Source organism: Panthera leo, chromosome B3 (assembly GCF_018350215.1).
Source record: "Panthera leo isolate Ple1 chromosome B3, P.leo_Ple1_pat1.1, whole genome shotgun sequence".
NCBI classification, from domain to species: domain Eukaryota; kingdom Metazoa; phylum Chordata; class Mammalia; order Carnivora; family Felidae; genus Panthera; species Panthera leo.
In genome coordinates, this window is record NC_056684.1 from 117,452,805 (window position 1) to 117,465,070 (window position 12,266).

The 12,266-nt window shown below is 50.6% G+C and overlaps 1 protein-coding gene across 5 annotated transcripts in view; it reads right to left on the bottom strand.

Annotated features, from left to right (window-relative positions):
- DPF3 (double PHD fingers 3) overlaps positions 1-12,266 on the bottom strand; it is a 248,662-nt gene that overhangs the window by 163,077 nt on the left and 73,319 nt on the right. For 3 of the 5 annotated variants that reach the window (XR_006203940.1, XM_042943680.1, XM_042943679.1), the window contains exon 1: positions 2,691-2,927. The exons of 1 other annotated variant lie outside the window; for it this stretch is intronic. Coding sequence is in view for 2 of the 4 variants with exons in the window: in XM_042943680.1 (XP_042799614.1) it covers positions 2,691-2,710 (20 nt within the window). In the remaining 2 variants the exon portion in view is untranslated. Of the gene's footprint in view, positions 1-2,690; positions 2,928-7,636; positions 7,692-12,266 lie in introns of those variants that run through there. One more of the 5 variants, XM_042943681.1, reaches the window with a different exon arrangement.

The following is a 12,266-nucleotide window of genomic DNA, read 5'->3' on the forward strand; positions in this document are numbered from 1 at the left end:
TGTTGGAGGACTTCACAGGCGGTGTGCTGTTAGCGCAAACAAAGCCGACCTCACGGCTTCGATAATCGTCGTACAATTTGTCAAGCAACTGCCCTGTGGCGGGTACCGTACTCACGGTTTACATTAACAGATGAGGAAACTAAGGCTCAGAGAGGACAGGGAGTTTAACCAACGCCACAGAGCTGCTCAGTGGCAGAGCTGGGATTAGAGCACAGCTCGGCCCAAATCCACAGACTTCTCCCACCAGTCCACACTGCCCGACGGCCAATCTCTTCCTTCTGTAGGAGGGCCACGTGCTCAAACCTAGGCAGGCAGCTCAGAGACACGGGCCAGCCGTGACCGGAAGAGGGTCATGCGGATGGGGTGTGGGGTAGGAAAAGGAGTGTGGAGTGCCCCGTGCCGCCTACAGTCACTCCGTCCCAGGGGCACACGGCGTCACTTGGCCACAGCAGTCACCACCAGGCCCAGGGGCTTGGAACATGCCCCCACTGCTCCTTCCTGCACAGCCAGCAGGGAGCCATGCGCTTGTCCTTGGGCGCACACCAGCATGTCAACAAAACACGCCCGCAGGCCCTAGCTCGGGACAGTCACAAGGAAACTCTGAAGGGCAGGGCAGAGGGACCAGGCAGCGACAAAAAGGGAGGAAGGCTTCCTGCTGCAGGACCTGGAGCTGAGCTGCGCTTCCTCGAGTGCTCCCTACAGCCAAAATTTATGCTCCCCTTAACACAATTCAAGGACTAAGGGGTTTTGTTTTGTCTTTTTTTTGGAAGGCGATCGAAAAAGAAAGAAAAAAAAAAAACAAATTTCTCGTGTTAGGAGTATTTTTTTTTTTTTTTTTTTTTTTTTTTTTTTTTTTTAGTGTTAGGAGTATTCTTGAAGGCAAACATCGTCACTCGTGAGGACACACACACACACACACACACACCAGCTCTGGCACCACCCAGCCCCAAACAGCCTTCACTTCAGTACTGGCCCTCCTGGGCTCCTGGAGAACCCGGCTCTGCACAGCCCCCTGACCTCGGTCCACATGACTGCTGGCCGGCTCGCGCTCCCCAGAGTAACAAAGCGCTCCCAGGACCCGGCAGCAGTGGCACCTGCTACTGCAGACCATCCCACCCCCACCAAGCTCGGGTGTCGCCGTGGCCCTGTCTGATGTGTCCTGACAGGACAAGGTCCAATTAGCAGAGGCCGCTTCCAGTGCCCCAGCATGAGATGGGGCCCAAATCTCCAGAGCTGTCCTGAACCTCCTCTCCCCCCAGCCCCTCCAAATCTTAAATCACTGATGTGACACCTCTAGGTGAATGGCTTCTTACGGCGTTGCATGGACCGGGAAACACCCAGAACAGACAGTGACCTTTAAAATAAAACAAAGACGAAAACAAAATACTGCTGAAATACACAACTGAGTTCCGTCCTAAAATCTGTGCAGTCCTGGAATCTGAGTACTCTCGCTCCAGGCAAAAACACTGTCTATCCCTCCCATTAAACACCAAAAACTGAATCTCCCCTAAAGATAGGAGGTTGGCGAACATGATTAGACCCAATTAATATATGGAGAAACTGAGAACAAAAGAAGGAAAATCAATAGAATTTCCTTGCTCTGACCACTGCTACAAATGAAGTAATAACTTGAGAGGGATCTGAAGAAGAAGGAAACCAAAAGTGTCAGACAGGAGCCGTGGGGCAATTTAACAAAGCTGCAGCAGCCCGTAGGAACCGGCCAGGCAAAGACCGCCAAGGCTGACAAGACGTTCCTGGGGATGGTGGGAGGGGGAGACAGCTGGGGTCACTAGCCTTCTATTCATTACATAGCATGAGGCTCATCAGTGGTAAATTCTCGTCTCTCTCACAAAAGCAAGACACAAAAGAAAGCAAAAGGGAAGAAGCATCTGCACAAGCTGCCATATATTAGGGACACTGGTAATTTCTAGACAGGCAAAGGCCATAGGGGACCCCTGCCGCTTCACACTAAGTGTATGTCTATCACCACGCCCCTCCTCCCCTTCTCTCTCATCCGTGTTCAGGGAGGGAAGAAAGGAAATTATCAAGCCTGCACCCATCGCCCACCCTGGATCACCAGCTGGGCCATTTGGAGCATCCAAAGGTGGGGGGTGGGAAGCCCCAGGGGAAAGGGAGATCTCCAGAGATCACCATCCCTACCTCCTGCTCGGCGCCTGGGGCTCCGCTGGATAGAAGACACCGCCAAATTCAACAAGAATTTAGCTGGGCCTCCCCACAAGTCCAGATGGGAGATGCTAAGTGAGATAGCCAGCTCCACGCTATCTTTGTACCTGCAGGACTAAATTCCTTGCTGTCCAGCTGGGTTTTCTGGTAGCCCCTCTGTCTACCCTGCTGCCTCTGGGTGGGGTTCATAAAGGTGCTCCTGGCCTGAGCGACAGTCATTCGTTCACTTAGCCAGCAGACGTTTAAAAAGCGCCTCATCCGGGCCGTAGCGCACACGTGAGAGGCAGCACGCCATTTAAGGGAGCGGCGAGGGTGCTGGGTTTGAATCCTGGCTCCTCGTTCACTTGCTGTGCCATCTGTGGACCTCTCTGAGGTTCACCTCCCTCATCTGCAAAGCGGGGGTGATTACAGGACCCTCCTCCTCGGATCACTGAGAACCGATGATATAACCTCACTGTGAGTGATCAGTCAACAGTAGCTGTTGTTACTCTGACATGGGGTCCCACCTTCCACTGGCTGCTACCATCCGTGGTGGGAAAACACGGCTCCCGAGTTAACTCCCAGATAGTATCGTCTGTTCCACGGGCTTCTCTGTCCACAGAGACAGAGCAGAGTGTATCAAAAACTAAAACAGCTCAACGCCATCGGCTCAGATTGCCCCACCACCACCACCAGTCAGCTGTCTAGCCAGCAGGGTCAGTGGTCAGAAGCACGATCATGAGTGTGTTGATGATTCAGTACAAAACCACCCCCACCCGCAGAAACCTAACTCCAGCAGAGATCTGCCCGGGAGTGGGTAGAGGGCACCTGCCCCCTTTGTTTAAAGGGCACCGGGTCACAAAGGAAGAGGAGTCTTAGCTGGAACTTTAGAATATTCCAACAGGACATGTGGAAAGGCGGTTGTGTTGGTCTCGTATTGCTGCTGTTAACAAATTACTACAAACCTGATGGTTTAAAACAACACAAACTTACTATCTTATAGTTCTGGAGGTCAGAAGTCCAAAATGAGTTGCAGAGGGTTAAAATCAAGGTGTTGGCGGGGATGCTTTCCTTCCGGAAGCTCTGGGGGAGAATGGGTTTCCTCGTCTTTTCCAGCTTCTAGAGGCTGCATACATTCCTTGCTTTGTGGAATTCCCTCACCTCCACTGTGTCACTTAGACTCCTGCGTCCATTGTCGTATGGCTGCCTCTGACTCTGACCTTCCAGACTCCCTCGTATAAGGCCCCCTGTGATTATATTGGGCCCATCCATATACTCCAAGATAATCTCCCCACCTCCAAGTCCTTGATTTAATCATATCTGCGAAGTCCCTTTCCTTGTAAGGTAATGTTTTCACAGATTCCAGGGATTAGGACACAGACATCTCAGAGGGGTTCCTATTCTGTCTACCAAAGGTGGGTTCTGCTGAAAAATGCACTCGAGAATTGTTACAGCAATGGTGAGGGATTGGAGGAAATAAGGTTCTGCCCTGAGCTCAAGAACACTGAAAACATCCTACTTGGCAGCAAAAATCTAATTTAAGTATAAAGTGTATGGTGCCTAAGAGACATGTCTGTGTGAACTTCTATTTCCCCAACTGAAATACTACCTTTGCAGTGTCCTTGTGTCATGAGGAATAAAGAAAAAATTTCACCCGGAATCCTTTACTCCACGCCAGGCACACCGTTAACGCTTCGCATATGGCCACCAACGAGCTGTCCATGAGTTCTGGTAGCCCCGTGACTAAATAAACCAGCTTGATATGAACTACTTGTCAGTCAGCAAATACTAGCAAATCCCTGTCGGGCCCCAGAAATCAGAGGGGCCACCTCAGCCCAATGCAGACCGACCTTCTCGTGCCGAGGCCTGAGCGGCCCCCACAGAAATACCCAAAGATCTGGATTTATGATCAGAATTTCCTAGGCCAGCCATGGTCCAGAGACGGGGATCTCAGTTTACTTTCTGCAGAAAGAAGACAGGTATGAGACCCAAGCAATCTCCCACAAGGCCAGGCTCCATTCCCCTACCTGGCTTCTCCTGCAAACCATGGGGTTATTTTTAACTGAATTGTGATCACTCTGGGCTACGGGCTATAGTCAACAATTCCCAACATGAACCTTTCTACTTTCCCATTTCGTAGACGGGCGAACTGAGGCAGTCACCAAAGGAACAAGGATTTTATCTTAGGACAACATTGTGCGTCATTTGCTTTTATCACCAAAGTATCTCAGGTGAGGTTAAAAAAAGAGACAGAGTTTTAGAATTTGGATCTCAGATCTCCTGCTAATTAGCTATGTGACTGTGGGAAAATTGCATAACATATCTGAACATCCCCTTCTTTATCTGCAAAAGGACACAGGAAAATCAGCCTCTCACAACAGTTGCATGGATTAAATATCACATACAACCCTGAGCATGTTGGATTTATGGAGCCCTGTCTGTGTCTCAGGCACTATGCCAAGCATTGCATGTATAATAATCCATTTAATCATGACAACAACTCTGCGAGCCGGGTCTTCTCTTTCCCATTTTCCTAGAATGTAGGCCTCTGGAGGGCAGGGCTGTTTTTTGCACCTTCTGCCCTAACCCAAGTACGCTGTAATAAATGCAATCTACAAGCACTGTTGCCGATAAAAAGAATTGAGAGACCAGTGGCGTCGGGAATCACTCTGGAAGGTTTTAGAAAGGTGGAATCTGGAAGGTAAGGAGAATTAGAGAGAGGGAGGGAGCAGAGAGGGCAGATCTTCCCATGGGGGTATGGTGAGGCGGAGAAGTGACAAGGGAGGCATGCAGGAGATCGGACTAAGCACGGCACATGGATAGGAGGCAGAAAAAATCGCTCTCAAAGACCGTGTCTACATCTGGGAGACATACATGAAAAGAAAATGGCCCTTCCCTGTCAACCTCACTGGATTGTTCTAGCAAACGAGATAGGGTGTGAAGGTTCTTGGATGCTCTCCACCATCAGGGATTCTACGTTCCCTACAGGGAAATGAGCTGTACTTACGGACAGCTTCTAGTGGTTTCATAAATACATCCTTTTACGCCCTTCATTTGCCCCTTCTTCTATCTTCCTTTTAACATTCTGCTCTCTGGTAGATATTTTCGACAACAACAAAAATCCAAGGTAGGAAACAGTTAAAAATCATCCTTGATGGTGAGGAAAAAACGGTTGCTCAATCCTAAGAGAGCTGGTATTTCTGGCACTAAGGAATACACGTGACTGAGGTCAGACCTGATCTGCCTGATTTACTCTCGGGGACCAAAGTTCCAATGGAGAACTCCGGGTCCCCACTAGGCCACACCAGGGGGCTGCCGGCTGCAAGCAATAAAGCCCAGTGCTTCTCTCCTTCAGGGTGGGAAGTCAGAGGCTCCAAACTGGAAGTACGGCTCTTCCGGGGCCTCAGTTCCCGCCTTGGGCCAAGTCATGGGATCCGTGCAGCTGAGCTCTGAGTCCAAGTCGGCAAAGCTGAAAGGGAACCCTTTATCCGGGCCACTCCTCCTACAGCAGCACAACCTGGCGGGAAGTTCACGCAGGCCTCTGGGCACTTCAGAACCCTCTTGGGTTACTGTCCTCTCCCCAAACAGCAAAATCTTTGAACGTCTCCGTTCTGGACTGAGCATGAGACTTCTTTCTCCCCAAGCATCTCAGGAGTATGTAGGAGGCAGTGCAAGGCTATCTCTGCCCACCCAGCACGGTGCTCCCCTCATCCTGGGCACAGTGGAAGCCGGTCAGACGTCAGGGGCCGCGGCTACTCAAACTGGGAGGTAGGGCAGAAAGGCAGGGGGGCAGCCCCGGTCACGCTCAGTGGCCTGGGTCTTGCTTTCCAGTGCGATTGTGAACACCAGCCCATCCCCCTGTGGAGGTCACAGGTTTGTCTGCCTGCCGAGCTGTCACTACGGTGACAATATCTCCATTTTCCTCTCCCCCGCCGCCTCTCCCCCACCACCAGTTGAGTAAAATCAGTCCCACTCCATCCTGCAACTTTAGAGACAGGCTTGTGCCACGGCAGAAAACCACCTCCCCAGGCCTGAGTGAGGCCAATTCAGGTCAATCCTAGAGTTTCTGTGGCAAAGAGGTGCTCTCTTTCTCCCAGTGTGGCAAAGCTGATAAAAATGTTTACCTGAAAGCTGTTGGGAGACACCCAGGCAGCAGGCCTGTCTGCAAAGGAGGCCAGTGTAGAGGGGAGCAGAACTGAGAGGAAGGGGGAGACGGAGGGAGTTCAAATGACCTTGTTGAGCCCCCAGACCCAGTCCCAGGTGAAGCAGACACGCTCCTGAACTTGCAGTTACACGAGCCCATACATTCCTCTCTGTGCTCCAGCAGTGTGGGTTGGGTTTCTTGCCATTTGCAACCTGAAAAAACCCTGACTGATGCACATTCCAGAGTTTGATTTTACCAACAAATCCTACACAAGGCTGAAGAAGAGCTGCCCCCCGCCCCCCCGCACACACACACCTCTGGGTTTCTCAAATGCTACCCGGATGCTTTTGAGATAAATATGGGCTCGTGGTCATCAGGCGCCGCATATCCAACCTGAGTGGGCGTCAGTCAGGGAACGTTGGAGATGGCATCTCAGCGAACTGCACCCTGTGGCTTACCATAGTCCCCACCATTCCCTATTGTCTCCCATCAAGTGCATTTTCCTCATTTACTTTACCTGCCTGGTCCCTTTAAGTATATCAATTTATCATCCCTTATAAATGGATGGCTGAAAGGATGGATGGATGGATGGATGGATGGATGGATGGATAGATGGACCGTTTGATCATTCAATGCATAAACCTGTGGATGGATGAGTGGATGGGCGGGCACCAAGTGGTTATGTATTTGCACGTCGAGCCTGCATACACATAGGCACAACACAAACAATGAAATACAGTCGGGGACCATTTGATAACACAGGAAAGAAAATAGCCACAGACTTACTTCCGTGGGGCTTTCGTCTCTGGAATAACGGGGGATGACTCTCTGGGTAGCATTCATCTCATAGTTGCCCTCCTCCCTCCCAAGCCAAGATGGTTCCCACACTCCCACCAACAGTGCAGCACAAGGAGAAACCATTCCTGCATTCACAGGCAGCTGCCTCAGAAGAAAACCTGGCCTGAGGAAGTAGCCTCCCCCTCAGTCCCCAGCATCTACCTGGATCTGGACACCAGCCACAGAAACAGAAAGAACTACAAAGAATGCAGGCAGTGTTTTGGTGCCTGGACTTGGGGTAATGATCGGCAGTGTCCACAAATGTATCCACGAGGCTCTTGCCTTGAAACAAGGATATGCGGGGTCTAGGGTGACCAAGGAGGGCCACCAGGTGGCTCAAAGAACTGAGAAAACAATAGAAAGACAGCAACAGTGGAGCTCAGAGCCTCAGCCACCGGGCTGGAGGCGTCGGCACGACTTCGGGGAGGTAGTTGGTGATTCACATAGAACCACGCTGTGAGCTAGTCACTGTGGGGGGGGGGGTGTGCTCACAGTTCAGGCAACTGCTTGCTTCAGAAACTAGACAGCGTTCGCTCCACTGTGAACCGTATTCCCCTTTCATTGTCTTTGTGAAGTCATCACAGAGTTCCGAGCATAAGAATCCCTCTTTTCCTGGGTCAGACCAGGAAAGCGGCACTCATGCTGAGTGGCACCTGGACCAGGCCTGTTCATGCTGGGGTATGTCACCCCAAGCGTGAGGCACGAAACACACGATGTGAGGGTTCTGCATCTCATCTATCCGTGCTGCCAGGAAACGAATGCATGGAACAGTGGGAGAAAACAGAGCGGCACGCATAAATACTCCAAGGCCATAAGAGAAGGGTAGCTGCTGAGGGGGTAAGAAATACTAGCTTCCTCAGGAATAATCCTTCATGGTGGATACCCTCCCTGCCTGGCATCCACTTTCCAGGTGACTCAGTCCCAGAGCTGAGGAAACACAAGCGTGGGATGAGCCACGGAAAAACAGACTCCCACCGAGGAGCAAAGCAGGCACCAACAGGGGCGCCTGGGTGGCTCAGTCGGCTAAGCGTCCGCCTTCAGCTCAGGTCATGATCTCGCGGTTCGTGAGTTCAAGCCCCGTGTCGGGCTCTGTGCTGACAGCTCAGAGCCTGGAGTCTGCTTTGGATTCTCTATCTCCCTCTTTCTCTCCCTGCCTCTCCCCTGCTCACATTCTGTCTCCTTCTCCCTCAAAAATAAGCATTAAAAAAAAAATTCTTTTTAAAAAGAAGGCACCAACAAACGTGAGAACCAGCGAGCAAATGGTCTCTCGCTGGGGTTCCATCTGATGGGGTCTCTCCAGGGGTTCCATCAGCCCCTGGAACACCACAAAAGACACGATACTGCAGAAGACTGACACAGGGTCTCTCCCCTCAACATGCTTATATTTGAGAGAGGCAACAAGACTCATGAGGGGATAGACATAGGAAACTGTATACAACCTGGAGTCGAGGGTCCTGGGTTCTCGTCCTGCTCTGCAGCTTTGGCCTTGAAGCCCACCACTGACTTTTCTGGGATTCAGTTTCCTCATCTGCAAAGTGAGACCCCCTCACAGCTCAAAGGTTGTGCGAGCTCTGGGTTGCCAGAGTAGCCCATCATCAAGGGGCTGCCCAGTGTTCCGACACCACGCTTTGGGAGAGGCACGTAGATATTCACGTTCAGAATCAGCTCCTGGGAGCGGAAGTGAAGATGCTGAGCCCTGAACCTCTGCTGAGGTTCCACACATCAGGTCACATGCCCCCAAGCAGCGCAAAGGCTGAGACCCACTTTTTTTCAAAATTTTTAGTTTATTTATTTTGAGAGAGGGAGGGAGGGAAGGAGAAAGAGCGCATAAGTGGGGGAGGGTCGGAGAGAGAGAATCAGAAGCAGGCTCCGCGCTGTCAGCATGGAGCCCTAGGTGGGGCTCGATCTCACGAAACCGCGAGACCATGCCCTGAGCTGAAATCAAGAGTCGGACGCCTAACCAACTGAACCACCCACATGCCTCCACATTTCTGATTGTCCCCGAATACATGTATCTTCAGCCCTGGGTGTTTATTTTTTATCTTCCCAGGAGGAAAGAATTTGGATTCTGTTAAAATATATACAAAGGGGATGCATTTGTTTATTTTGAAGAATGTATTTTTGGATATAACTGGTGAGGAGCAAGGTTACAAACCCTCCTTTTCTCTGGGCTCATGTGAATGCTATTCCTCCGAGGTGATTTCTCCAAAGACCACAAATGGCCAGATCTTCCATTTCTCATCTCCTGACCTGTCTCAGTTTGATACCGTGGTCAGGGACAGCTGTCACATTATCCTTCAGGACCTCGGTGCTCCCACGTCCACATCCTGCCATCATCAGCCCCGTGGAGGTTCAGGGTCCCTGCCCACTGGCCACCTTTCCACCCACCCCATGCAGTAAAGTCACCAGATAAAATAAGGATAAAATAATTTGAGTGTTAGATCAAGAATATCCATTTTTAGAGGCACGTGGGTGGCTCAGTCAGTTAAGCGTCCGACTTCGACTCAGGTCATGATCTCACAGTTCATGAGTTCAAGCCCCACGTCCGGCTCTGTGCTGACAGCTCAGAGCCTGGAGCCTGCTTCCAATTCTGTGTCTCCCTCTCTCTCTGCTGCTCTTCTGCTCACACTCTGCCTCTCTCAAAAAGAAACAGTTAAAAAAATTTTTTTTTCATTTTTAGTATAAAACATTTCCCTTTCCAGGTACCAAAACTGAGCCATTCCCTTCCGAGGACAGAAAAATTCTCTCCTTCTAAGCTTGTGGTCACAGAACTTCAGCCCAGTGGCCCTTGTGTCCCCTGGCCTCAAAAATGTCTGCCTTTGCCTCTTTCAGGGTGAGCAATGAAGGCCATGGCTTCCAAGGCTCACGGTAACATAGGCAGTTCCCAATTGGATGCCAACGGTGCTTGGTCAAAGAACTGCTTATGGCTGGAGTCAAAAACATTTCTACACAGAGCTACTAGCTCCAGAGCAGAAGGTCTGGCAAGAGGGGGAATGGGGAGAGAAGGAGAGAAATGTAATAGGTACTGCCGTATAAGTCTCTAGGGGAGACCTCAGTCTGAGACATCTCATTAAAAAAAAAAAAAAAAAAAAAAAAAAGGTATCACCTGGCAAAGGCTGCCACATGGGTCATGAACTTCTAGTTCTAAATTCTGGCTATAAGAGATAAGCCCAGCATATCCTCCAGCTCTGGGCTCCTTAACAACACCTGCCGTTCTTCTACCTGCCTCCCTGGGCACCTGGAGTGGAAGTGCCATGAGGGCTGGGCTGGTGCCCTTTTTCTCTCATCACCATATGCCCACCATCTAGTCTGGGACCCAGACTCACGGCGAGCACTCGATGAGCTTTTGTTCGATGCATGAATGACTGTCTACGTTATCCGATATATCGCCAAAAGCATCATGAGTTTGTAGTGCAAAAGGTCCTGAACAACTCAAATGAGAAAAACACAAACATGTCCCGTGAAGACGGCTGGCCTGAATGACATCTGGGGTCATCTGCAATACCAGAGGCCCTTGAGCCTGTCCTATTCGGGCAAGTAACTTCCCTGCAAGAATTTCAAACGCTTTCTTCAACACCTTAGCTCAGGTTGAAGTCCTCAGCCTGTGCCCAGCACCGGGTGATAACCCCAGGAGGGAAGTGTGCCGAGAAGCCAAAACCAGGAACACGAGGGACAAAAAACTAGGGCAAAAGCGCCTAGGTGGGGACGGATCCAAAGAAGGAACAAGAGAAATACTTGAAGATGCAGCATGGCTGTCCAGGACATACACACTCACACAAACACAAAGATCCTCCTTCCAGATCCACACTGCACCCCCTTCCCACCCCCCCCATCCCATCATTGGATGACAGTGCTGCTTTGTGGAACAGAACAATAGGCACATTATGCCAACCTATAATTATCCTAGGAGAAGCGATAGTGAAGTCAAGGCATTACATGAACATTGGGATACTGGATACCATCCCACAAAAACAACAACAAAACAACAACAATCCACAAAATCCCTAATTTAAATAAAGACTGAAAGCTGTCCGGAGCCAGTACCCTTTCACATTTATATGAGGGTGGGATTTTTTTTTTTTTCTTTCCACGTGATTATTTAAGCACAAGGCCTTCTTTCACTGGAATTGGTAGAGTACTGGGGGCAGGGGTTGGGAGGTTTTTTGTTGTGTTTTTGGTTGTTGTTTTTTTTTTTTCAATAAGGAGGCAGAGAGTAAAGGAAGTGAAGGGCGGGAGCAGGTGCCAAGGCTATAGGCTGTGACCCACGGGCCGCCCTCAGAGGTACCTGGGTCTGAGTCCACCCACTGAGTCTGTTCCATTAACAGAGATTCCTTTCCACCACGGCAACAAAACGAGTATCCAGGGACGTGGGTGTAAAACACACAGAGTCCCGGGTGGTGTCCTGGAAAAGACAGGGACCAAAAATATAACGAGAATATCTGAGATCCCCCTCCCTCTGCCATAACTAGATGCTTCTGTGGTTTATTCAAGAACTACGTGCTCCATCTCTGCCGCGTGCGAGGAGCCATCAAGCCAGCAACTGAGGAAAATTAACAAAGACGGTCACTTTCTGCTCAGAGCCTCGGTTTCCTGAGAGTGCCGGCCAGCCCTGGAGACGCACACACCACACACACAAACACACTCCTGCTTCCAAATTCAAGGTGCAGCCCCAGACTGGCGTGGGGCCGCGCTGACGAAGGCCATCTCCACAGGCCATCACTGAAGAGGGAGAGGACCTGCCACTCCTGAAACAGAGGTGGAGCCAGAACTCTCTGAGCCAAGGAGCAGAAGCTGCCGGCATGGGGCACACAGGGTCATCTTCGTGTGTCCTGGTAAAAGCAAAGGTGTGGAAAACTGATGGTTTGTTTTTCAAACACATCCCTAGTTTCTACGCAAAGGTCTCTCTTCTCTTTCAGGGGGAGCCTTCCTCCTGAACCACAGCCCCATGTGCTCTGCCTCTTCTGGGCCCAGTCAACCCTCCTTTCTTTCTTTCACCTCAGGCCTTCCTTTCTTTCACCTTCTCCACACACTAACGCAGGGATGGCATGAGAAGGCCATTAATCGTCAGAGGACCCTTCTAGCAATGATCCAACCTCCTTCCTTACATTTACTGAAAAGCTCC